This window comes from Lagenorhynchus albirostris, chromosome 16 (assembly GCF_949774975.1).
Source record: "Lagenorhynchus albirostris chromosome 16, mLagAlb1.1, whole genome shotgun sequence".
Taxonomy (NCBI): Eukaryota; Metazoa; Chordata; class Mammalia; order Artiodactyla; family Delphinidae; genus Lagenorhynchus; species Lagenorhynchus albirostris.
The window spans coordinates 55,943,019-55,970,601 of NC_083110.1; the positions used below are offsets into that span (position 1 = coordinate 55,943,019).

Sequence of the window (27,583 nt, forward strand, 5' to 3'; positions counted from 1 at the left end):
TTCCTCTAAGAGTTTTACAGTGTCTGGCCTTACATTTAGGTCTTTAATCCACTTTGAGTTTATTTTTGTGTATAGTATTAGGAAGTGTTCTAATTCATTCTTTTACATGTAGCTGTCCAGTTTCCCCAGCACCACTTATTGAAGAAGCTGTCTTTTCTCCATTGTATATTCTTGCCTCCTTTATCAAAAATAGGGTGACCATATGTGTGTGTGTTTATCTCTGGGCCTTCTATCCTGTTCCATTGATCTGTATTTCTGTTTTTGTGACAGTACCATACTGTCATGATTACTGTAACTTTGTAATATATTCTGAAGTCTGGGAGCCTGATTTCCTCCAGCTCCGTTTTTCTTTCTCAAGATTATTTTGTGCATTTTGGGTCTTTTTTGTTTCCATACAAATTGTGAAATTTTTTCTTCTAATTCTGTGAAAAATGCCATTGGTAGTTTGATAGGGATTACATTGAATCTGTAGATTGCTTTGGGTAGTATAGTCATTTTCACAATGTTGATTCTTCCAATCTAAGAACATCGTATATCTCTCCATTTGTTTGTATCATCTTTAATTTCTTTCATCAGTGTCTTATAGTTTTCTGCATGCAGGTCTTTTGTCTCCTTAAGTAGGTTTATTCCTAGCTATTTTATTCTTTTGCAATGGTAAATGGGAGTGTTTCCTTAATTTCTCTTTCAGATTTTTCATCATTAGTGTATAGGAATGCAGGAGATTTCTGTGCATTAATTTTGTGTCCTGCTACTTTACCAAATTCATTGATTAGCTCTAATAGTTTTCTGGTATCGTCTTTAGGATTCTTTATGTATAGTATCTTGTAATCTGCATACGGTGAGAGCTTTACTTTTCCGATTTGGATTCCTTTTACTTCTTTTTCTTCTGTGATTGATATGGCTAAAACTTCCAAAACTATGTTGAATAATAGTGGTGAGAGTGGACAACGTTGTCTTGTTCCTGATCTTAGAGGAAATGGTTTCAGTTTTTCACCATTGAGAATGATGTTCCCTCTGGGTTTGACATATATGGCCTTTATTATGTTGAGATAAGTTCCCTTTATGCCTAGTTTCTGGAGGCTTTTTATCATAAATGGGTGTTGAATTTTGTCGAAAGCTTTTTCTGCATCTATTGAGATGATCATATGGTTTTTCTCCTTCAGTTTGTTAATATGGTTTATCACATTGATTGATTTGCGTATGTTGAAGAATCCTTGCATTCCTGGAATAAACCCCACTTGATCATGGTGTATGATCCTTTTAATGTGTTGTTGGATTCTGTTTGCTAGTATTTTGTTGAGGATTTTCGCATCTATGTTCATCAGTGATATCAGCCTGTAGTTTTCTTTCTTTGTGACATCTTTGTCTGGTTTTGGTATCAGGGTGATGGTGGTCTCGTAGAATGAGTTCGGGAGTGTTCCTCCCTCTGCTATATTTTGGAAGAGTTTGAGAAAGATAGGTGTTAGCTCTTCTCTAAATGTTTGATAGAATTCACCTGTGAAACTATCTGTCCTGGGCTTCTGTTTGTTGGAAGAGTTTTAATCACAGTTTCAATTTCAGTGCTTGTGATTGGTCTGTTTAAATTTTCTGTTTCTTCCTGGTTCAGTCTCAGAAGGTTGTGCTTTTCTAAGGTTTTGTCCATTTCTTCCAGGTTGCCCATTTTATTGGCATATTGTTACTTGTAGTAATCTCTCATGATCCTTTGTATCTCTGCAGTGTCATTTGTTCTTTTTCATTTCTAATTCTATTGATTTGAGTCTTCTCCCTTTTTTTCTTGATGAGTCTGGCTAATGGTTTATTAATTTTGTTTATCTTCTCAAAGAACCAGCTTTTAGTTTTATTGATCTTTGTTATCGTTTCCTTCATTTTTTTTCATTTATTTCTGATCTGATCTTTATGATTTCTTTCCTTCTGCTAACTTTGGGGTTTTTTGTTCTTCTTTCCCTAATTGCTCTAGGTATAAGGTTAGGTTGTTTATTTGAGATGTTTCTTGAGGTAGGATTGTATTACTATAAACTTCCCTCTTAGAAATGCTTTTGCTGCATCACATAGGTTTTGGGTTGTTGTGTTTTCATTGTCATTTGTTTCTAGGTAATTTTTTATTTCCTCTTCGATTTCTTCAGTGATCTCTTGATTGTTTAGTAGTGTATTGTTTAGCCTCCATGTGTTTGTGTTTTTTACAGATTTTTTTCCTGTAATTGATATCTAGTCTCATAGCACTGTGGTTGGAAAAGATACTTGATATGGTTTCATTTTTCTTAAATTTACCAAGGTTTGATTTGTGACCCAAGATATGATCCATCCTGGAGAATGTTCTATGAGCACTTGAGAAGAAAGTGTATTCTATTGTTTTTGGATGGAAAGTCCTATAAATATCAATTAAGTCCATCTTTTTTAATGTATCATTTAAAGCTTGTGTTTCCTTATTTACTTTCATCTTGGATGATCTGTCCATTGGTGAAAGTGGGGTGTTAAAGTCCCCTACTATGATTGTGTTTCTGTCAATTTCCCCTCTTATGGCTGTTAGCATTTGCCTTATGTATTGAGGTGCTCCTATGTTGTGTGTATAAATATTTACAATTGTTATATCTTCTTCTTAGATTGACCCCTTGGTCATTATGCAGTGTCCTTCTTTGTCTTGTGTAATAGTCTTTATTTTAAAGTCTATTTTGTCTGATATGAGAATTGCTATTCTAGCTTTCTTTTGATTTCCATTTGCATGGAATATCTTTTTCCATCCCCTCACTTTCAGTCTTTATGTGTCCCTAGGTCTGAAGTGGGCCTCTTGAAGACAGCATATATACGGGTCTTGTTTTTGTGTCCATTCAGCCAGTCTATGTCTTTTGGCTGGAGCATTTAATCCATTTACATTTAAGGTAGTTATTGGTATGTATGTTCCTATTACTATTTTCTTAATTATTTTGAGTTTGTTATTGTAGGTCTTTTCCTTCTCTTGTGTTTCCTGCCTAGAGAAGTTCCTTTAGCATTTGTTGTAAAGCTGCTTTGGTGGTGCTGAATTCTGTTAGCTTTTGCTTGTCTACAAAGGTTTTAATTTCTCTGTCAAATCTGATTGCAATCCTTGCTGGGTAGAGTAATCTTGGTTGTAGGTTTTCCCCTTTCATCCCTTTAAATATGTCCTGCCACTCCCTTCTGGCTTGCAGAGTTTCTGCTGAAAGATCAGCTGTTAACCTTGTGGGGAGTCCCTTGTATGTTATTTGTTGTTTTTCCCTTGCTGCTTTTAATATTTTTTCTTTGTATTTAATTTTTGATAGTTTGATTAATATGTGTCTTAATCTCTGTAGGTAGTCGTATATACCCACAGAGCAAAGTGGGTTTTTTTGTGTTGACAACCAAAATGGCTCTGCGTGATCCGCCACATGATGGTGTTTACACTTTAAGATGTTGGCAAGCATGTCTGGCTGCTATTATTTTAGGGTGTCCTGATTTTAGAAGAACATATGCTTTATTAGGGGAAGTGGGTAATGGGGAGTGGTTATCTAAGGGGTATAGAGTTTCAGTTTAGAAACACCTAGAAATGGTTAGGATGGTAAATTTTACATTATGCATTTTTTATCACAATACAAAAATTTGCTTTAAAAGTATTATTACATAAATAATACCTGATAATTATGGAAACATCAGTAAATACAGACAACAAGAAGGAAAATAAAATCACTGACAATCCTAACTGCTGAGTTTTCTTATTACACAAATGCACAAATTATGTGTAGGTTCATATTTGGATTTGCTACTTAATAACCTGACTTTTTCAAACAAAGTTTACACTATTTTTAACCATGTTTTAAGTTCTATATTCTTAATTGAAAATGAGAAGTAGGATGTTTCACATTTCTGTAAACTCTAAGGCCTCAAGACAGAAGTGCAGTGGCACGTTTTAGGGGTACATGCCCCTCCACTGATGCTTCTCTGTTTAGGTCATGTGTCCTCAGGGGAAAGAAAGGCTCCCCAACTCCTGATTTGTCAGCCAGCTGTAATGACATCTTTCAGTGGTTCCTTTTAAGTATGAACCCATCTACAGAGGCTTCTGGTACTTTGGGAACTGGTGTGTCTACCTGTCCCTGGGGCTCTTCAGTCACATGTCTATCCAGTGGGGTAATGTAAATATGTGTCTCAGCAAGGTTAACGATTAAATTGTTGGGATGAAAGGTCGAAGGCCTGCCTTTGGAACATCAGAACATCAGAATGGGAGATATATGTTGCTACTTGCCTTCTACCTTCTCTGAGGAAAAGAGTAAATAAGAAACACAGTCATACAAGAGTCTTCATTCCAGAAGTGATCTAGGAATCATGCTGGAGAAGTTCTGCAACTCTACTTTTTGGGTAAGAAATTACACTTGTCCTCACTGTTGACTCTCCTCAACTCGGAACAAGTAGTAGATTAGCCTAGAGTGACCACTAATAAGAACTAGAAAAGTTAGATGTGCAGTTGGTCTAAAGTTCAGGGTTTCTTTTCTTTTTTTTTTAAGATAAGTCATAATATCTCCCTAGGATATTCTATGTGGGGGAGATAATATATTTCTGCTCTAAAATACATTTATCGTATCCCACACTCTTTTTTCTTGGACCAGGTAGCTGCAAAATTGCCTTCTCTAAAGAGAAATACGGGAAAGGCTTCCAATTTCATCAGTCTTAGGAGGGGGAATTGTTTGTGGAGTATGAGGACAAAGAGAAGGCCTGTGATTGAGTCTTGCTGAGAAATGTTGATGTTGAAATAATACTGATATGTTCTAGAGGAACCAGCAATTAGTGGTGTGACTGGAAGTTGAGGCTAGGGATGCAAATTTGGGCATCCTGAGCACTGAAACAGTTTTTGAACCATTAAAGCAGAGAATTCAAAACAACGAACATCGGTACCAAATGGTTTAGTGGAATAGAAATTTAGGGATTTTGAGGAAGTGTGGTCTGCAGACTCCTAGGATCAGAATCATCTGGAGTGCTTGTTAAACTGGTTTAACTATCTTAGGTAATTCTTCTGAATTCTAAAGTTAAATAATTTTATGGGGAGAGGAGAAGAGCAGGAATGAGATAACAGAGCACGTGGACAGCACTTCCCATCCTAGAAAGAACCTGGACCCCAAGGCCCTCGAGGCCAGGACATGTATACCACAGGAAGGTGGGGCTTAACATGCCCCAGGATCTCACCAGGCCATCTCAAGAGAATTCTTTCTGAGAATCATCTGACCGATCATCTTGGTCAGGGCACCTCAGTCTTTAAAGAGTCTGTGCAAACAGCTGAACAAAGCAAAAAATATTTGTAAGAAGAGAATAATCTACCCTCACATGACTCAGATGTAAGAACTGGCGCCCCACCTTCACCTCAGAAGATACTTCTATTTATTGCAGAGTGCAAAGACCAGTAGAAAACTTGCTGGGAATAAGCCTTCCCTCCAATGTGCCATTGCTGCTCCTGTACCGTAAGGCCTCCAACTTAAGCCCCTAGGGCTATAGGAGTTTAATTGCCAAAGTATGACTAAGCATTCTGCTACCTGCAGGTTAGGTTTGAGTGTCTGCCAGTGAGTTCAATCAATGCTAAAAACTAGAATAAGTTTTTGTGTGTGTGTGTGGTACGTGGGCCTCTCACTGTTGTGGCCTCTCCCGCTGCGGAGCACAGGCTCTGGACGCTCAGGCTCAGCGGCCATGGCTCATGGGACCAGCCGCTCCGTGGCATGTGGGATCTTCCTGGACCGGGACATGAACCCGTGTCCCCTGCATCGGCAGGCGGACTCTCAACCACTGCGCCACCAGGGAAGCCCTAGAATAAGAAGTTTTTATATCCCAGGACTGTTATCCCCTTTAGGTTGAGGGATGGTCCCTCTTCTTCCCACAACTTGGCAAATGTGGTGGTGAAATTAAATCATGATAGATGGTGGAGAAATTCACTTAGAATCACAGAAAGAAAGGTTTTTAGAGGGTGGATTGGTCAGAAAAGTCACTAATAATGGTGAATTTATATCAATGGAGTTGGATAGGAAAATACAGCTAGTTAAAGGGTCAGGCTAAATATGGATATAGAACTGGGTTAAAATTGTTTGGAAGCAAGGGTAGGGGGATGGGTGTGAGCTGGGGGCTGGTATTCTCTTTTTTAAAATGCATGTATCCAACAATCATTCCATTTTGGTCCCCCAGAATTCCTCATTCCTGGATAGCCCGGAGGTGGACCTGCCACTTTGTTTTGAGCAAACTGTTCTGGTGTGGATTCCCTTGGGCTTCCTTTGGCTCCTGGCCCCTTGGCAGTTTCTCTATGTGTATAGATCCAGGACCAAGAAATCTTCTATAACCAAACTCTACCTTACTAAGCAGGTATGGGAACCCCACTATTTTCTAATTAATTTTGTGGTACACAATAGAGACATTTTCTTGGTGGTTCAAGTGTCTTCTTCCCTGTCTTTAACCAGCTTTTCCAGGTAGAGCCATGCTCTGGATGTCCCTGTCTCCATCTGTCCTACGCCTCATTGGCCCCCTGCCGTACTTCTTAGTTAAGTTACTTTGATTTTTGCATAAGAATAATGACTCGTAAATCCTATGGATATTGGACTCTGGAAACACCAATGATGAGTAATCAGTCAGTTGAATAGTTGTGGTCTTTTCAGCCTTTGAGAAGCAAATGCTGGATTATCTATCTTTAAGCTGTTCTAATTAATCAGGAGACTATAATTCAGTTGGCATCTACCATGAAGTAAAAATGAACTATTTAATGTGTCCTCTGCTCCATTCAGCCAATCCAAACATTGCTCTTCTCCCCAGGCTTGGATCTGAAATAGGGCTTCCATTTTCCCAAAGTCAACCCTGAGTGTGGATGCTCGCTCAAAGTAGAGAGAGGAAGGGTGTGTGCTCACGGTGACATGCCTGAGTAGGGAAATAATGGAAAGAACAGGGGCTGCAGGAGGAATGAGGGTAGGAGCCTCTCAGCCAGCTGCACTGATTAATGCAGAGAAGGTCTTGTGAGAACCGAAAGATCCTCAACTGAGATTGTAACACTACCTCTTAAAATCTATCATCTGCTTCTTTTCACTAGGTTTTTTTCTATCTGTCCTGATTATTAAACAAGGCTTTTAGAGAGGCAAATTAGATTCGGTGTTCTATAAGCATACAGGCCAACGACCTCAGGTTACTGCAGTCTAAAAAGAAGGAAGGAAGAAATTTGGCCAAAGGAAGTTGGATTTGCATTGACACTCTGAGGTGGGATGGTGGTGTGTTTTGTCTACTCTGGATAGAAGAACAGTCTGTGAGAGCTTGGAGCAGGGCTATTGTCTCCCTCGCTGACCTGAGTGCCCAGCACAGGGCCTACCACTTGGTACACATTTGTTGAATGTTGGTATTAAATGCACTCTAGGAATAGGGATTGAGTCAAGAGTGTGTTAGACTGAACATTGAACAGCATGCTTCAGTATCCTTAGGGATGAGAGAGAGGTTTTGGCTAGTCAGTCAAGTTAGAGGGCCTCTATCATTTTCTGGAGCTTCCAAGAAAAGGTTGGGTAATGAGTAAATCAGTATCCCATTTTTATCATAGCTATTAATTAACTTTTAATAAACAACTTTATTGAGAAATAATTCACATAGCATACAATTTCACCCATTTAAATACAATTCTTTTTTTTAAGTATTTTCATGATATGTGTAACCATCACCACACTTTTAGAACATTTTTTTCCCTCAAAAAGAAATCCTTTATCAACCCCTATCTCCCCATCTCCCCTAGCCCTAAGCAACCACTAGTATACTCTTTGTCGCTATAGTTTCACTATTCTAAACATTTCATACGAATGGAATCATATAATACATGACCTTTTATTATTGGCTTCTTTTACGTAGCATAAGGTTTTCAAGGTTCATGCATGTTATTTAAGGCTCATCCCTAATATTCCAATGTATGGATATATCATGTTTTGTTTAACTTTTATAAACACAAATCTCTATAGATAAAACTGCAGATAAAAAGAAATGTATTAGCTTTTTTTTTTTTCTGTAGCTAATAATCCACTCACCCTTGCTCATAGTTTCAGGAGCTTCGTTTATAATTTATACTTTTTTTTGTCCTCCTCCCTGAGGGTGATAGGCACAGAGTAGCATCCTCTTAAAAATTTCAGAATAATTGGTTTCTCCTCTGAAACAGGAGTATAATTCCTCAGAAAGTAAAAATTCACTTCTTCTATGAGAACCTTCTTCTTGGATCACTCCTCAACTTCATTTCTTCACTTCCTGTTCTACCTGCCTTTGGGCTGTTTGTTCCTCTCTGATTCTCTTGAACTGTCATTGCTGTTTGGTCATTAGTGCAGTGTTTACCTCATCTGGACTAAGTCAATTTGCTTGCCTAAGCTAGTGAGAGACTCTACTAGTTTGTTTCAAGGTACACCCTTACCCGAAGGACCCTGTGCATAGTAGGTAATTGAATGAATTGAATTAAAAAGTGAATGAATGGAGGAGCTCATTCAGTCCCAGGGTAACAAAAGAGGAGTATTGTTCTGGAGGTTGTGGATCTGCTGAGGTCAGATGTGCAGCAAAAGTGGACTTACTGTTGAGCTAGTGAGACATGGGAATCATCTTCAAGTATCTGTAGAAGTCTAACATAGAAGACTGCCTAGCTTATTCTGAAAAGTTTCAGAGAGCAAAATCGAGGGAAGTCAGTGTAGCTTGTTCCAGGGGAGCTGCCTTTAGCCAAACATACAGAAGAACTTTCTTTCTTTCCTTTTTTATTTTTTTGTGGATGACTTACCCTTTTTATCCCTTACTCTTACATAAACTTAAAAAAGACAGAAAATCAAAGATAAGTAAATTATTTTCAGCTGTACCAAAGTTTAAGAACTTAAATTTGAGACAGCTTTATCAGTTGACTTTTCTTTGGGAGGGTTTTAAATAAGTTCAGTTGTGAAGACCATTACAAAGGTGGAAGAAGTTTCTTACAGTAATAACTGTCTGATAGTAGAATGGTTGCTGGGGGATGTAGTTCCTGAAAATATTGAAACTGAAGTTAGACGTTTGTCTGCCAGGGAAGTGATGGAAATAGACACCCTCTGTAATGGGTCAAAGGTTCAACCAGAGTGCTTTCATAAAGCACTGGGAAAAGGAGGACTGTGCAGAGGTGGAAAGATATTAAATACGGCCAAACCACTTTACTTTCCTTTTTTTTTTTTTGGCTGCACCACACGATTTGCAGGATTTTAGTTCCCGGACCAGGGATTGAAGCCACGCCCTCGGCAGTGAAAGCACCGGGCCCTTGGACTGCCAGGGAATTCCTTTTTTTTAATATTTATTTATTTATGGCTGCATCGGGTCTTAGTTGCAGCATGTGGGATCTTTTTTTTTCTTTTTAAATATTTATTTATTTTTGGCTGCATTGGGTCTTCCTTGCTGTGTGCGGGCTTTCTCTAGTTGCGGTGAATGGGGGCTACTCTTCATTGCAGTTCACTGGCTTCTCATTGCGGTGGCTTCTTTTGTTGCGGAGCTCGGGCTCTAGGCACGCGGGCTTCAGTGGTTGTGGCACGCAGGCTTCAGTAGTTGTGGCTCACGGGATCTAGAGTGCAGGCTCAGTAGTTGTGGCACACGGGCTTTTTTGCTCCATGGCATGTGGGATCCTCCTGGACCGGGGCTCAAACCCGTGTCCTCTGCATTGGCAGGTGGATTCTTAACCAGTGTGCCACCAGGGAATCCCGGCATGCAGGATTTTTCATTGTGGCCCATGGGCTCCAGAGTGTCTGGGCTCTGTAGTTGAGGCACGCAGGCTCTGCAGTTGTGGATCATGGGCTCAGTAGTTGTGGCACGTGGGCTTAGTTGCTCCTCAGTATCTGGCATCTTAGTTCCCCAACCAGGAATCGAACCCACATCCCCTGCATTGGAAGGTGGATTCTTAACCACTGCACCACCAGGGAAGTCCCCATACTTTCTTTTTTAATACCAATGATATTGTGTCTCTTTAGGAAGTTGAGTTCAGTAAACTCCACGTGTACTTGAAACTCCTCCAGTGATTCAGAGATCAAGGGCAAAGACTTTTTACGGACTTGGTAATCATTAAACAACCACAATATTTCCCAGACTGTGATTAAGAAAAGCCTATAGTATGTTTCTGATTATAAAAAGAATGCATTATTGTAGAAAGTTTATTTGATTATTGTAGAAAGTTTGTCAGCTCTAGGGAAATAGGAAATCATTGATAATTGTATCACTCTGACATACTCCTGTTAACATTTTGAGATGTTTCCTTTTACTCTCTTTAAAAAACTAAACAAACAAAAAAACAAAATGAAAAGAAAAAGACTCTTTCTCAACCCTCTACCTTCTAGTCCTGTTCTCCAGAGGCTGCCATTTAAAATTATTTTGATGGTTACGTCCATATCTATAAATAATGTGTTTATACCTGTATTTCTTGATCCATCAACTTCAAAAAATATCTTTCTGTCCTCTATGAAAGACAAAGAATTTAGCTCATTGACCCAACTCCCTAGCTTCCTTTTTCTCTCTTCCTCTTTCTCTCAGTCTTTTAATTTTGTGTGATTATGTTCTGTTCTTCTGTAGGTTACCTTTATACCTAAAAGTAATCTGCCATCAATTTTATTGTATTTATTTGGCCGCGCCACACAGCTCGCAGCACCTTAGTTCCCCGACCAGGGATTGTACCTGAGGCCACGACAGTGAAAGCCCTGAATTCTAACCACTGGATCGTCAGAGAACTCCCCTCCCCCTCCTTTTTTTTTTTTCCCATCAATTTTAGGCTCTAGTTCTTCCTTTCTTTTTCCTTATTTCACATATAACATTGTATAAGTTGAAGGTGTACAGTGTGTTGATTAGATACGTTTATATATTGCAATATGATTACCACCATACTGTTAGCTAACACTTCTATCATGTCACATAATTATCTTCTTTGTGTGTGTGTGAGAACATTTAAGATCTAGTCTCTTAGCAACTTTGAAGTATGTGATACAGTATTTTGACTATAATCACAAGTGCATGACAAACTTGCAGTTAGAAGATAAATAAGTTCTGGAGATCAAATGAGATTTTTTTTTCAGTTTATAGTCTTTTTTAAAACAGGCATAATTGACATATAACATTATATTAGTTTCAGCTGTTACAGCATAAGAATTTGAAATGATCACTACAATAAGTCTAGTTAACATCCATCACCATACATAGTTACATAATTTTTGTTCTTGTAATGAGAACTTTCAATGTCTACTTTCTTTTTTTTATAAATTTATTTATTTTTATTTTTGGCTACTTTGGGTCTTCATTGCTGCAGGCGAGCTTTCTCTAGTTGCGGCGAGCGGGGGCTGCTCTTTGTTGCGGTATGGGGACTTCTCATTGTGGTGGCTTCTCTTGTCGCAAAGCACGGGCTCTAGGCATGCGGGCTTCAGTAGTTGTGGCTCGTGGGCTTAGTTGCTCCGCGGCATGTGGGATCTTCGCGGATCAGGACTGGAACCCGTGTCCCCTGTATTGGCAAGTGGATTCTTAACCTTGCGCCACCAGGGAAGCCCTCAATATCTACTTTCTTAACAGTACTGTATTGTATATTTGAAAGTTCTAAACTATAATCACTATGCTGTACATTATATCCTCATCTCAGTGCCCCTTTGTGTAAGACAAGAGATTTAGCGCTCCCAATAAAATTTTCAGAAAGAGCAATAGTAAATAAAGTGTCTAGGTTCTTGCTTTCTGAAAATGTTGATCTGACTGTGGAATGCTAGGTTCAAAAAAATTTTTCTTTGAAGTTTGAAGTTGTTGCTATGTTGTTCCCCCAAGTCCTGTGCTACCAAGTTAGAATTCTTCTCATTCCTTGTTATCCTCTCTAGAAGCTTTATCCTCTTTATTCTTGATGTCCTGAAATTTCATAAGAGTGTCTACATGGGTCTTTTTTCATTCAATGTGTTCTATACTTTTAACCGAAAGACTCATGTCTTATCTCTGAGAAATTTTTATATTTTCATTTCCTTTCCTCTAATTTTAAAATTCCCTATCTCTGGAACTTCTTGTTAGATAGATGTTGGACTCGCTGAATTGACCCTCCTTCTCAACTCTTTAGAATTTCTTTTTCTCTTTTCCCCTCTGTTCTGAGAGATTTTCCTAATTTTTTCTTTTAATCATCCTAAAGAGCCTTTATTTTAGCAATAATGGGATTGATTCCTAATAATTCTCTGCTAAATAATAGCACTTATCCTATTAGTTAAAGGTGCTTTCTTTGCTGGTTTTAATTATAAAGGGCCCAATATCTCTTCCTGAGCCATTCTGGATGAATGAGGCTTATGGAATGAGTAGGCATAGATGGATGGGAGTAGGGAGGGGTGAGGGTAGGGGAGCTGATACTAAAGATCTTCATCTTGAGGGATAAAGTACTGGTGGACCTCCTCAGTGGAGGTAATAATTCTCCCTCCTGATGGGTGGGCGGTAGTCCTTTAGAACAAAAAGATGTGTATCATGTCTTATGAGCTCATAGTACAAATATTTGACAGACTTGGAGTAATCTTAGGGTCACAGAGTTGCAGTCATTAACTTCAAAGTTTATATGGGGAGAAGGTTGGGAGTAATGACCAAGGAAAGAGAATAGTGCCGTCCCAATTGGGTTGGAGGAATTCCCCCTTTAAATCTATTTTATTAGTTATCTGTTGCTATGGAACAAATTAGTCCAAAACTTAGCGGCTTAAAAATATATATATATTTTTTAAATCTCAGTTTCTATGGGTCAGAGATTTGGGAGCAGCTTACCTGACTTCAGGGTCTGTCATGAGGTTGCTGTTATTAATATGCAGGCTCTGCCTAAGGTCACCTGAAGGCTTGACTGGGGCTAGAAGATCTGCTTCTAAATTGACACACCCACATGGCTTTTGGCAGGAGGTCTCAGTTCCTTACCAAGTGGACCTCTCCATAGAGCTACTTGAGTGTCCTCACGATGAGGCTGGAAGTTTACCTTGCTGTGAGTGATCGGAGAGAGAGAACAAAGAGGAAGCCACATTGTTTTCTATGACCTAATCTTGGAAGTCGCACACTGTCACTTCTGCCATATTCTATTTATTACAAGTGAGTCAGAGCTCAGCCCATACTCAAGGGAAGGGGAACTAAGCTATCTTTTGAAGGGAGGAGTATTGGAGAATTTGTGGACGTATTTTAAAACCATGACAATCGACGTTCCTTAACAACACTTAGCATACTTTGAACTTTATTCCATTACTTGAACTATATATATCATTGATTCCATAATTATTGAGTGTGTTATCTGAATCATTGCCTACCATTTTTATTGAAGTATAGTTGATGTACAATGTTATATAAGTTACAGATGTACATATCGTGATTCACAATTTTAAAGGTGAATACTCCATTTATAGTTATTATAAAATATTAGTTATATTCCCCATGTGTACAATATATCCTTGTAGCTTATTATATACTTAATAGTTTGTTCCTCTTAATCCCCTACCCTTATATTGCCCCTCCCCTCTTCCCTCTCCCCACTGGTAACCAACTAGTCTGTTCTCTGTGAGTCTGCTTCTTTTTTGATAACAAAAAGAATATAATATAAATTCTCTAGTTTGTTATATTTTTTAGATTCCACATATAAGTGATATCATACAGTATACGTCCTTCTATGACTTATTTCACTAAGCATAATGCCCTCCAGGTCTATCCATGTTGCTGCAAATGGCAAAATTTCATTCTTTATTATGGCTGAGCAGTATTCCATTGTGCGTGTGTGTGTGTGTGTGTGTGCGTGTGTGTGTGTGTATCACATCTTTATCCATTCATCTGTTGATGGACACTTAGGTTGCTTCCATATCTTGTGCTACCTACTATTTTTACCATCCATTACTGGGAACCATTCTATTCTTAAGAATGATATCTTCCTAACTGTTTTTTTTTTTGCCTTCTCAGGTGCTTGTTGGGTTTCTTCTTATTCTGGCAGTCATAGATCTGGCCCTTGCACTCACAGAAGACACTGGACAAGCCACAGTCCCTGCCGTTAGATATACCAATCCAAGCCTCTACCTGGGCACATGGGTGAGGCCCATCATCACTTCTATCCTGTTTATCTTCTCTCTACTCATAGCCATCCAGCTGAAATTTGCTCCTATGGAATGAAATAAAGTCCAATTTCATCTACCTTTTTCAAGGGACCTATGATGAAGCAAAGCTTGGTTGTAATAGGGTGAAACCAATTTTAACTTTTCATTTGCTTTTAAACACTACTTTTAATGCCTTCTTTCTAAGGTAAGTATTAGCTTTAATGATTAACATGTAACTTATGCCCTCATATCTTGCCATCTAAGGATCACAGATGAAATCCAAGTTTCTTGATGTAAAAGAATTTTCTACATGCTGTAAACATTATTTTTAAGTTGATTGGTGACTTTAATCAATGGATCACTGAGTCTAGACTTGTTTGTGTAAATTTGATGACAGAAACTTATGTCTCTCCTACAGGCAGGGTTTTTTGTGGGGGGAGGGAGAGCTGTACAGTGTTTAAAAAAACAATTGAATTCGTTACCATCATTTTATTTTATTTATTTATTTTTTGGCCACATCAAGCGGCTTGTGGGATCCTAGTTCCCCAACCAGGGATCAAACCCAGGCCCCCAGCAGTGAAAGTGCCAAGTCCTAACCACTGGACCGCCAGGGAATTCCCGTTACCATCATTTTTGTTTTTTTGTTTTTTTGTTTTTGTTTTTGTGGTACGCAGGCCTCTCACTGTCGTGGCCTCTCCTGTTGCGGAGCACAGGCTCCGAACGCGCAGGCCCAGCGGCCATGGCTCACGGGCTCAGCCGCTCTGCGGCACGTGGGATCTTCCCGGACCGGGGCACGAACCCGTGTCCCCTGCATCGGCAGGCAGACTCTCAACCACTGCGCCACCAGGGAAGCCCCGTTACCATCATTTTGAAAGAGGAATATACAACATAATTATTTTGATTCCTAAACTTTCTTGAAAAATCAGAATGCCTGGCAACTTTGGGCCGACATTCCCACAGGGCAGTGGTCAGCTAGGACTGAGTAGCAGTTGGTTGCATTAGACCAGGTATGTGCTCAGTACTGTCCTCCACCCTCACTTCACTCAGTAACATGCTCTGCTTGGCCCCTGTAAGGACTTCGTTTTGTCACCGTTGTTATAAAACAGAGAAGAGTCTAGAGAGCAGTGCGCTGGAGCCAGCTCACGGAGCTGACTGCGCCTCTCTTCCCAATCCTGAGTTTGGTGACATCATGTTGGAGATTGAAATCCACCACGGTGGGAGTATTTATACCACAGAAATTCACACATGCCACAAATCATGGCTTTGTTTTCAGAATGCCAGTTTACTAGCACAGCACTGGGTCTGGGAAAACAACATTTAATTAATTATAACTAAGTGAATAATGCGAGGCAAAGTTTTTTGTTGTTGCTAATTGCTTAGTCTAATATTATTAGAAAATATTGTGATAAGACGCCTTGCACCTATTCAGCAGAATCTGCCTCCCCAACCTGATTACTGTAGTGCCTGAAATTATTTTCTTGGGCCTCAGAAAGATTTTTCTGGCTCCCAAAGTTATTCCATTTAGATGCAGGTGGTGACCCTCTGCGTTCTTCTCTGACCCCCTGCCCAAGTGTGGTGAATAAAGATGGGATAGGGAAGGGAGTTCCAGAGAGAGCACTGGGGTCCTGAAAGAAAAAGTCGGATGGTATCAGGGAGGAAATGTACTATTTGGTGTCAGATTAGTTACAACAATCTCCCCCTTCAGCCCCCGTTTCTTCCCCTGTTCTCTGACATCCTTCTTGCCTCTTGTCCTTGGTGTTAGTGGCAATATTTTTCAAAACATGATGTGAATTTCTCGCTAGATCCTGGTTTTGCTGATCCAACACAGCAGGCGATGGTGTGTACAGAAGGACTCTTGGTTCCTGTCCGTGTTCTGGATTCTCTCAATACTCTGTGGCACTTTCCAGTTTCAGACTCTGATCCGGACACTCTTAAGGGTAAGGAGGAAAGAGATGGTGATATGAGGAGGTACCGCTGGGCAACTTCTAAGTTGGAGTAAATGACATAAGGTAAATTGAGTTGCAGGGTAGGATTGTATTTAGGGGATTTGATAATAGACTTTAATCACAAGCCTTGATACATAGGGGCTGTTTAGACTTAATTCAGATAAAAGGCTCATTTTCTTTGTCCCCTCCCATAGGGCAGCAACCCTAACCTGGCCTATTCCTGCGTGTTCCTCATCTGCTATGCACTCCAGATCCTGGTCCTGATCCTTTCAGCATTTTCAGAAAAAAATGACTCATCAAAAGTGAGACTCTAAATATGACCACTTCATATATTATTTAATTGGATGGTATCTTGACAGATGTAACTTGGAGATGTCTAGGTCTCATGAAGGTCCCCCAAGCCCAGAATATAGTAGTATAGTCCATTTTGTGATGTAAGGAAACAAAGTGACTAGAATTTGGAAACACTGACTTCTTTTTTTTTTTTTTTTTTTTGGTGGTACGCGGACCTCTCACTGCTGTGGCCTCTCCCGTTGCGGAGCACAGGCTCCGCACGCGCAGGCTCAGCGGCCTTGGCTCACGGGCCCAGCTGCGCCGTGGCATGTGGGATCTTCCCGGACCGGGGCACAAACCCGTGTCCCCTGCATCGGCAGGCGGACTCTCAACCACTGCGCCACCAGGGAAGCCCAGAAACACTGACTTTTATATTGACCCACCAAGCTTCAGCATAAACAGTTGATTCCTACATCTGTGCCAAAAAGTCTGGTTATCATTCTACTGGTGACCTTAGGGTCTCCAAACAAACATGTTGACCAGCCTACTTCAGTGTCATATCTAGTTTCTAGCACAACATCATATTTAGAAAACTCAGCTTCTGATTTTAGAGTTCCATAGAATTCCTGTTTCTAATTGATTTACTGTCTGATTTTTTGTGTCTTGCAGCATCCTTCAACCACAGCTTCATTTCTGAGTAGCATCACCTTTAGTTGGTATGACAGGTAGGAAATACCTGGAGTGTGGCTTGTCTATATCCCTCCCCCCTCACTCTCCTGAAAGTGATGGAAATCTTAATTTTAAAAGTGCCTGCCATGGCTTCCATTTCTCCTCTACTTAGCGTCAGAGAATGTTAAAACATACAGATCAGTTTACTGCAGTCCCTTCACTGGGCAGATGGGGAAGCTGAGGAGAGGAAGGAGGGGGGTTTGCTCTTGGTAGCCTGAGGAGTTCCATGAAAAAAAAAGGATAGGAGGAAAAGGAGGAAGTAGGACAGGAAAAGGGAAATTTGGGGTCAGGGAGTGTGGCACAGACTCGGGTAAGGGATGAAATAACTGTTCTGGGCTTCCAGAGGATCTGCAGCAGCCGTCCTTGGCCTTTGTAGTTCCACGGACCCCTTTGGCAGCCTGGTAACACCCATGAATCCCTTCTCAGATGATGTTTTAAACGTGTACAATAAAAGACATGGGATTATAAAGGGAAACAAATATATTGAAATGTAGTTACCAAATTTGTGATATAGTAATACATGTGCTTCTTTATTAATGCATTAAATATCAAGACCGAATGCTGGCTGGGTTTAATAGTTTCAAAGCAGTGATGAGTGTAAATGAGCCATGAAAACATCTGTGAATTTTGTTACCTGGTAACAAAGGCACAAGTACTCTGTTTTAGAACTGTGGTGGGTTGACTACATTCATATTAGAAGGAAAGGCTAAATTTCAGTTAGAAGCTAATAAAAGTAAAGATGTAATTTATTTTCCATCCATGTTCTCAAATCCCAGGTTGAGGAGCCCTGATCTAGAGAGAGAGTATTAGAGGCACCCCCAGGTCTGCTCAGTTCCTTAAGGGCATCGTGGAGGCTCCTCAGGGAGATGCCAGGGCAGCAGAGAGGCAGCCAGTGTTTGAGAAGGAAGGAACAGGATCAGGGGAGGTGATGCGCTTTTGGCTCTCCATTCAGTAGGACTTCTTCCCCTTCTCTTGTTTTCTCCCACCTTCCATCATCCCCACCCACTCCCTTTTCTGCTCTCCCCACTCCTCTTTTGAGTTCCAAGAGCTAGGAGCTGGGATAGTAGAGCAAGGGAGAAGCCCCATTCTTCTGTCCCTCCATCCTGGGACTGAATGGTTTTGACAGAGGCAGTGAGGAGACAGCCTCTGGTCCCACCTGCAGGGCCTCAGCCTGTGGGTCACTCTTGTTCCAGCGTTGTTCTGAAAGGCTTCAAGAAACCTCTGATGCTTGAAGATATCTGGGATATTGATGAAGAGACTAAAACAAAGACACTAGTCAGCAGGTTTGAAAAGTACATGGCAGGAGAGCTGCAGAAGGCCCGGCAGGCATTCCAGAAACGGCAGCAGAAGAACTCCCAGTGGAACCCTGGAGCCAGGCTGCATGGTTTGGACAAGAACCAGAGTCAAAGCCAAGATGTCCTTGTCCTGGTAACTTTCCCACGAGTGTCTGTTCGAATGTGCTGTATGTCTTAGGCAAGAGGACACCAATGTCCTGGTGAATCTGTCCTTTCATTTTGACAGCACTTTATACTTTACAGTGCATTTTGTATTATTAGTAATATTCACAATACTAATAGTACCTTAGTGATGGATACATGGGAGTATAATGTAGTACTGATCTCTCTCATTTGGGGTATATTTGAAATTTTCCACAATAAAATGTTTTTTTTAAATAGAAAAATAAAAGAATACCTTAGCATTACTAGAATCTGCACGTTGGTGGGATTTAGCATTAGCAGCTAATTTAGTTTTTTATTCACTTGAAAATATTTATTGAGTACCACTGTGTGTCAGAGACCATTCTGGGCACAGGTATAAGGATCAGCCTGAAAGAGTATTAAGAAAACATGTTAATGTGTCTGGCGTGAAGTGCTTTCTTAGAGTAACAGGAGAGGCTTCTCAGAGGAGATGACATTTGGGTAAAGATCCAAGTGATGAAAAGAGCCCATGAGAAGGAAGCGTATTTCACTCAGAGGGCGCAGGATGGGGGAAGCCGAGAGGGGAACATGGTTGGCTTGTTTGAAGAAGAGAAAGAGGATGCGGGAGCATGGAGAAGAGAGGCTGAGTGAGGGGTGAGATGAGCTCAGGGAAAGGGGCAGGGATTAAGTGGTGTAGACCCTCATGGGCCATGGTGAGGAGCCTGGATTTTATTTTAACTCTGATGGAAAGCCAGTGGAAAGTTTTGAGCAGAAGCGTAATGCAATCAGATTTACATTGTTAAAAGCCCACTGAAGCAGCTGCCAGGAGAACGGATGGTTGGGAGGCAAAAGTGGAAGCTGGGAAGCAGGTTGAGGCAGGTGTTCAGGCAAGAGACCAATCAGATGGGACCTCAGTGAGAGGAATTACAAGAGGATGTCACTGAGGCTGAGAGGCTGGTGGGGACTCCTGAGACAGGAAAAGGAAGAGGTGGGAGAGTGGGTGGTGATATCCCATGTAGTAGATTCCCGGGGTCGCTGAAACAAAGCACCACGAATCGCGTGGCTTAAAACAACGGAAATGTATCGTCTCACAACTCAGGAGGCCAGAGGTCTGAAATCAAAGCATCAGCTGGGCCATGCTTCTTCTAAAACCCATAGGGAAGAAACCTTCCTTGCCTCTCCCACCTTCTGGGTTTTACCAGCCGTCCTTGGTGTTCCTTGGCTTGTGGATGTTTTCACTCCACTCTCTGCCTCTGTCATCATGTGTCCTCTTCCCCCATGTCTGTGTCTCTTCTTACAAGGACACCAGTCATATTGGAGTAAGACCCATTCCATGACGCACTCTAATGACCTCATCTTGATTACATCTGCAAAGGCCCTATTTCCAAACAAGGGCACGTTCTAAGGCACCGGGGGTTAGGACTTGAACATAACTTTTGGGGGGATTCTATTCGACCCATAACATCCCACAATGACCATGAGCAAGAAGAGAATGAAAAGGCTTTTAAGCATCCGAAATATATATATATAAAATCACGCCCATGCCCTTCCCTCCCACGATGCCCCACAGTCCCCCAGTCAGAGGCTGTTCTTTCCTTCTTCATGGTATTCTCACCAGGTTTGTTGCCTATTTTCCTAATCCAAAATAGATCCGAAGTATGAGGAGGGAGAGAGGGGGGAACAGTGATAGCAGCTAAAAGGGTGAATGGGATCAGGCAGTGGAGAGAAGACAGAAACCTGTACAAAGAGGGCAGCAGGGCTCAGGGGCTAACACTTGGGAACTGTTCAGTAAAGACAAAGTCTTCCACCATGCAGCTCTGCAAGCACTGATGTTGTCTGGTTTTGTACCCAGGAAGAAACTAAAAAGAATAAAAAGAAGTCTGAGACCACTAAAGACTTCCCCAGGTCCTGGTTGGTGAAAGCCCTCTTCAAAACTTTCTACGTCATCCTCCTGAAATCATTCCTGCTGAAGCTGGTGTATGACATCCTCATGTTCCTGAATCCTCAGCTGCTGAAGTGAGTCCCCAGGCCCTGGCTTGTCCTTGCAGGGCCTCCTCTGCCACTCTGCTTTTTGCCCCTTGTATATGCAGGCAGGAGACTATTACTGAGTTTCCATTTTTTTAAATGCTCATAATTTTCTTCAACCTTACAGCATTGTGTTCATGAAAAGCACAAGGCACTTTTCAAGATCTAAAATGATCTGAAAAGTCATTTAGATCCTTTAGCCTCCCTCTTTTCCACATCCTTCTCCTCGTAGGAAGCCAGATGCTTCTTAGGGGTGCTTTCTTCTTAAACAGAACTGCTGTGAGCCGAGTCATGTCCAAAACGTGGGCCTCATACCCCAGGAGAGGCTTGTACATAGTCTCTGTAACCTCATTGCTCCACAGTCACGCATTCAGTGGGAGGTTCGGGTTAATCATGACAGGACTTCAGTCTGCCAGGATCTATGGAATGAACTATCCTCCAGGGGAAACCCTTCTAACTCGCGCTGGATACAAGTCCTAATTCCTTTCCAGGAATCAATCAACTTGCTACATAACATCCTCTTTTACCAGAGGGTAGGGAAAGAGAGCGTCAAAGAAAGCATTGCAGTGGCAGCTTTGTGGAGCACACGTTATCCCGTCTCACGGTCATGGGTCGTCAACTCTTAGCCCTTGCTGCCTATCTCCAAAAAAGGCAAGAGTGCTGGCATGGCTGTGGAGCTCAGTCTTCCAAGAGCATTGAACAATTCTGGTCACTTTTGTTACCAACCGGGTAGGATAGCGTAGCTGGCTGTGCACAAGGAGGGTGAAGAGCCCTCGGAGGCTTGACGGCGCCACTTACTTGGTTTTGCTCTGGCAGATTGCTGATCTCCTTTGCAAATGACCATGACATATATCTGTGGACTGGGTATCTCTACTCAATCCTCTTCTTCGCCGTGGCCCTCATCCAGTCTGTCTGCCTTCAGTATTACTTTAAACTGTGCTTTATGCTGGGCATGAAAGTACGGACCACCATCATGGCTTCTGTATATAAGAAGGTAAGTGGAATATGCCAGGCATCACCAAAGAAAATCCCCTTTGTAAACGTGAGCATTTCCTCCCAGATTGAGGAAAATTTGACGGAAATGATAACTGATCTCAACACTGGATTTTGGCTAAACACACAGCCTTCTTTAGATATTTCTTTGGAGATGAAAATGAAAAGTGTGTATACAGACATAGAGCATCTGTGTGTGTGGGGTGGGGTGCACTCCAGGGAAAAGCCGGCAAGCTGTTCTCTGCCCGGGATCTGCCTTCCAGCTTTGAAGGCTTGCATACCGTCCCTCTCTTCCTCCCTCTCTCCACAAGGTGACAACACCTTGGGACAGAATGTAAAGTCAGAAAAGAAGCTGGCCAAGGGCAGACTCTTCAAATCACCAACATTTAAACCAAATACTACATGAAACTTGGCTTATAAGACCTGGTGTGTCCATCTCAAATCACAATTTTGCCATAGACTAGAACGCTCTGTGAACCAGGACTCCATCTCCTCAGACTGACTTTTGCCTAGCAACTTCTTTTTCTCAGTCTTGAGTAACGACCAACACGTCCTCTGCCTGATTCCTTTTTTGGATTTGTAAATACCTTCACACTGGTTACTAAGTTCTGCAGACTTGGGAGCTATTCCATTTCCTTAAGATGATTTTCCCCATCTTCCCTCTGACACGTTGCTTTTAATGTTGAACTTTCTCAGAGCAACTTTATTTCCCTCCGTCCTAGACACCAAGGTGAATTCTCCTTTTTTCCCTTAAGAAATGAAAGTAGAGTCAAGTATATCTCAATTTAAAAAATAAATAAAAAGAAATGAAAATAGTGACTACAAGCCTGAGGAGAAAATTCATCCATTAGGAGATGATGATACTTTTTATAGGTCAGAACATCAGTCAGTTGCCTTTTCTTCCTCTTTTTCATCCACCACTGGAGTGTTCCATCATAGTGATTTCTCTGTTACAGTTCCTGATTTTATCCTTTGCTTTCCTCTCTTAAGACTCCAGTGTGTCTTTTGTCTTTCCTGAGTAGATGAGAGAGACCCAGAGAGGTGATCCAAATGTCTTTAGATCAGAAGTCTGGTCAAGTTCTTTGAACTCCCAGATACCCTCACACTGGAATTTGTCTTCTCCAAAATTAAAATTTTAATCCCCTTATTCCTTCTGGAGATACTGTATTTCTGCTGGTTTGCAGGATATGAGGTCACTAACCAGGCTGTCTCAGACATTTCTATGAACGTACACTTTTACAATTGTGATGATTCATTTCCACTACTTTGATTCTTAATATTGATATGTTCCAAGTTTTGCAACTGTTACAATCCATAAAGATAGAGCCCTTAATGAGACCTTCATTCAAATAAATATTGCTACTAAAATAGAATTTTTTTTTAAAGATTTTGTTTGATGTGGACCATTTTTAAAGTTTTTATTGAATTTGTTACAGTATTGCTTCTGTTTTATGTTTTGTTTTTTTGGCCCCAAGGCATGTGGGATCTTAGCTCCCTGACCAGGGATCGAACCTGCACCCCGGGCATTGGAAGGCGAAGTCTTAACCACTGGACCACCAGGGAAGGCCCTAAAATAGAATTTAAAATTGACTAATTTTATATGTTTAGATTATGCTTCATTTATGAAATGTTATGAAACATTTTTTACATCCATTATCAATTCTTAGCCCTGGGAAGTAACTGCATTACCCCTAGTTTACAGAGAAGTAGGGCTTAGATCACTTCAATGCCTAGAATCACATAGACAAGACCTGCCTCTAGACAAGGGCTACTGGGACTAAATTAATGACTTTACCACTTTACAAAGATTTATTGAAAAAAGAAAAGTATAGTGATTACCTTGAAGGGTAATTAGATGTTACTTTTTGTTTTTGTTTTTCAATACCAAAGGGGAGGCATAGCAGTGAAATGATGTCTCTAGAACCTTGGTAGCCTAACATTTTAGGAAATTTCCTTCTTTTTACTGTACAACCAAGAATCCTGATATATTCTAAAGACTTTATTGATGGAGTAAGGTGACAGTAGAGCTTCTAGGAGGAGGATGAAGGTGATCTCTAGGGCCACTCATAGCCCATATACTGCCTTGTGGGAATTAGAAGAAGGCTTTCATTCCTCTGGAAAGATGTAGCCCACACCAGAGGGTGGCTTGGTGAGCGTAGTACAAGCTGGTTTCATGCAGCCACCACCCACCCTCCAGCCCCTTGTCTGGGAGCATTTGTACAAGGCACTGCTGTAAGTGACAGACTGTGGGTGTCAGCCTTCTGATCTCTCTAACAAGAGAACAAGAGGCTCATGCTGCAAGATTCAGGCATCTAGATATTGCCCTCAAATTCCTGACAATAAGTCATTTTGCTTCCAGTGTGTGAACCCCGCAGCTTTCCTCACCATTTTAAGATCTCTGTCCTCCTTGGGAATGGTTGCAACCTCCTCACAGTATGGCTCCAAATAACATTGCCACATTAAAGTCTGCAAGGCAAGAATGAATACATGCTTCTTCCTTTCATCCCTCCGTTCCTTCCATCCTTCAGTATTTGGTTTCCCTACTGTGTGCATGTGAAAGCGGTAGTGAATTGGACAGATGTAGCCCTTGTCCTTACAGAGTTTACAACTGGTGGAGAAATAGAAAAACAAAATTACGCAGTGAAGTGTGGTGAGTGTCATGGCAGAGGTAAGCACGGGTTGTTAGGGGAATACACAGGAGAAATATCTCACCTAAACTTGGGAGTCAGGGAAGTCTTCTGAGAAGAAGTTCCATCTAAGTTGACACTAAGAGATAAATAGGACTTTTCTGAGCAAAAAAAGTGTGTGGAGGAACAGATGTTGGGGAAGGTAGGAATAGCAGGAAAGAGTGGCCAAGAATGAGAGAACACTGTGTGTAAGATTTAGTGGCAAGGACTTCCCTGGTGGCGCAGTGGTTGAGAGTCCGCCTGCTGATGCAGGGGACATGGGTTCATGCCCCAGTCCAGGAAGATCCCACATGTCGTGGAGCAGCTGGGCCCGTGAGCCATGGCCACTGAGCCTGCGCGTCCGGAGCCTGTGCTCCGCAACGGGAGAGGCCACAGCAGTGAGAGGCCTGCGTACCTCAAAAAAAAAAAAAAAGATTTAGTGGCAAGAAGATCCCAGCCCTTTGGAAAAGTTGTGTCCATATGGAGCCCATCCTTCTACTGTCTTTCACTTCCTTCCTGAATTTCCCTCTCACTCCCCAGTATCCTTGGCCTTGTCCAGGTGTCCCAATTCCAATCTTTGTTTTTAGGCGCTGACTCTATCCAACCAGGCCAGGAAGCAGTACACCATTGGAGAAACAGTGAACCTGATGTCTGTGGACGCCCAGAAGCTCATGGACGTGACCAACTTCATCCACCTGCTGTGGTCAAATGTTCTACAGATTTCCTTGTCCATCTACTTCCTGTGGGCAGAGTTGGGACCCTCAGTCTTAGCAGGTGTTGGGGTGATGGTGCTCCTAATCCCAATTAATGGGGTAATTGCCACCAAGAATAGGGCTATTCAGGTAAAGAAACAGTCACTGGGGACATGTTTATGTTCTTCAAAGTCTAAAGTCTTTTATTTCCTCTATTCTGACTTGTGATTGGAGTTTGAGCAACGCAAAGCTGGTAGAAGACTTGCCACTGTCTCAGATGAGCTTGGCTTTATCTTCCCTTTTCATCTTCTCACCACTCTTAGGGTTTATATACTGTCTTGATTCATGTTCCTCATTGGAAAGAGAAGAGCTGCCCAGGGACCCTGCATGTAACTCTTACACCCTGCTCCACTGGGCTGTTATTAGCACAGTGATTATTGGCCCTGTTTCTCCATCATAGTAATGCAAACCAGCCACACAGAGCAGTCACATGAGCAACCCAAACTTTAGGCCTAAATCCTGGCAATCAACCCTGCTACCACCAGGTAGCAGGGCTCCATGTGGGCAGTTGTTAGCTATGCCAGAAATCATATTTTGGATGGGTGAACTCAGTGGCGTATGCCATTTAGTCCATTTGTTTTGCATTCATTTAGTTGCAAATATTTTAAAAATATTTTTTGTATATCCTATTTTGGGGGGAACACAGCAGCAAATTAGACAAGGCTCTTGCTCTTGTGGAACTTACGTTCTACTTGGGGTGGAGATTCAGGCCATAAACAAGTAAAAGCAAAGAAGGAAAATGTCAGTTATGATAAGTACTATGCAGAGAATTCAACAGGGTGATATGCTAGTGAGTGGGTGGGTGGCAGTGTTAGGTTATGGGATCAGGAATGACCTCTGTGAGGAGGGGACATTGAGCTGAGCTCTGAACAACACCAACCTGAATGTGAAGGAGGAAGCTATGGAAAAAACAACCTAGGAGGAGGGCACAGTCGGGCCAAGGCTGTTCAGGTTCAGAAAGAAGGTGGGTGTGGCAGGGGTGGGGAGGCAAGGAGGAGAGTGGGAGAGACAGCCCATCACTGGGCACCTCAAGTTCTCACCAAGTGACAGCCACAAGCACCACTGAGATTTAGTATCTGCAGCAAATCTGGACCCTCTCACATGGAAGTGTGTTCTGTGTTTGTTTCACTTTTTCCTGGCAGGTTAAAAATATGAAGTATAAAGACAACCGTTTAAAGATCATGAATGAGGTTCTCAGTGGGATCAAGGTAAGAAGCTGAGTGTAGGTGACTCTCTGGGCACAATGACGGCAACATTGGGTTCTTGGGCTTAACAAACTTGCTAGAGGTTGTGGACTTCTGCTTCTGGGCCTGTGATGTGTCCCATGACTTCTGATTCATTAGCCCGGAAGTCTCCTGTTTCTTGTCCTGGTACTCCTCTCAGGACCTCTTTTGATCATGATTTCTATTTAATTATGTTAAATGGCTTGTTTCGTTTTTGTATTTTACTGTAGAGATTGTCAAATGTGCACAAAAGTAAAGAGAATGGTTTAATGAAGCCCCATGGATTTATCACCTAGCTCCAGCAATTATCAGCATGACCTAATTTGTTTCATCTATATCCCCACTCTCCACTTCATGCCCTGCTAGATTATTTAAAATCAAATCTCAGATATTTTGTCATTTCATTTGTAAATACTGGGTATGTATTTCTAAAATAAGGACTTCATTTTTTTAACATAACCACAATACCAATAGCATACCTGAAAAAAAAAAAAACAGTCCTTTGATACCATTAAATTTCCCCAATTACCTCATACATGTCTTTTTAATTTTATTTTACCGTTGGTTAGTTTGAATAAGGATCCAAAAACTGTCCATACATGGCATTTAGTTGACAGTGCTTTTGATCTACAGTAGTCATTTGGTCATTTTAGAGAAAACAAGTTGTCTTGTTCCAATGTTTCTTGTAAATTGGTGGTTAGATCTAGAGGCTTGAGTATATTTTGGCTTGTTTGTTTCTTGTGTTTGTTTGTTTGGGGTGGGGTTGAGGGGCAAGGATACTTTCAGAGAGTGCTTGCTTCCTAACTTAGCGATGATGAGTGTTTATGGGGTCCAGGCGTTGTCAGCCTGACTCATCCCTTATTGTGTTTCCTGCTGTTCTTTCACCCAGAGTAGTGATTTGTGGCCCCGGCAGCACATTTCAATCCCCTGGGAAGTTTGTAAACCCACTGAGGCTTGGGGCCTACTTCAAACCATTTTTTTGGACTCTCTGGGGGGGTGTGTATATATATATATATATTTTTTTGAAAGCTCCCTAAGTGATTCTAATATGCAGCCAAAGTTGAAAACCACTGTCATAAAGGTTTTAGCAGCCACTGATAATCATTGCCTTATTCTGTTATTTCATTAGTAGTTGCAAAAGGGTGATGCTTTAATTCCATTATTCCTTTGCCATTGCTTAGCTGGAATTGTGTAATGAAGAATGATCTTTAATCAGCTAGTTGGTTACCCTAAAATAAAGTTTGTACAGGATAGGCAGGATAAATACAGGCTTCTTTCCTCTATTTACTAGATTTCAAAATAATGCATTTTCATCCTTCAAAGGTGACCAATAAATTCTTTTTTAATATATACGTTGTTTTTGAATTCATGGACTTTAATATTACCCTAAACCTCTTGAAAATGAAACAGAGGCCCCTTTGAACATCCTGCTATTTCTCCACACAGAGCTCTATATGCCTTCTTGCCAATGTGGCAAGATGAAAACATAGACCTGGTTTCGGGTCTCAGCTCTACCACTCACTAGGATGGTGACTTTGGGCAAGTT

The 27,583-nt window shown here is 41.3% G+C and overlaps 1 protein-coding gene across 1 annotated transcript in view; it reads left to right on the forward strand.

The window, feature by feature from the left end:
• Window positions 1–4,308: 4,308 nt before the first annotated feature.
• The window catches only part of ABCC2 (ATP binding cassette subfamily C member 2), a 69,203-nt gene continuing 45,928 nt past the window's right edge, over window positions 4,309–27,583 (forward strand). The window contains exons 1-11 of the mRNA XM_060125420.1: window positions 4,309–4,341; window positions 6,148–6,321; window positions 13,882–14,007; window positions 15,815–15,949; window positions 16,153–16,260; window positions 16,901–16,956; window positions 18,154–18,388; window positions 20,231–20,394; window positions 21,220–21,397; window positions 24,650–24,904; window positions 25,957–26,022. Coding sequence (XP_059981403.1) covers window positions 4,309–4,341; window positions 6,148–6,321; window positions 13,882–14,007; window positions 15,815–15,949; window positions 16,153–16,260; window positions 16,901–16,956; window positions 18,154–18,388; window positions 20,231–20,394; window positions 21,220–21,397; window positions 24,650–24,904; window positions 25,957–26,022 — 1,530 coding nt within the window. The remainder of the gene's footprint in view (window positions 4,342–6,147; window positions 6,322–13,881; window positions 14,008–15,814; window positions 15,950–16,152; window positions 16,261–16,900; window positions 16,957–18,153; window positions 18,389–20,230; window positions 20,395–21,219; window positions 21,398–24,649; window positions 24,905–25,956; window positions 26,023–27,583) is intronic.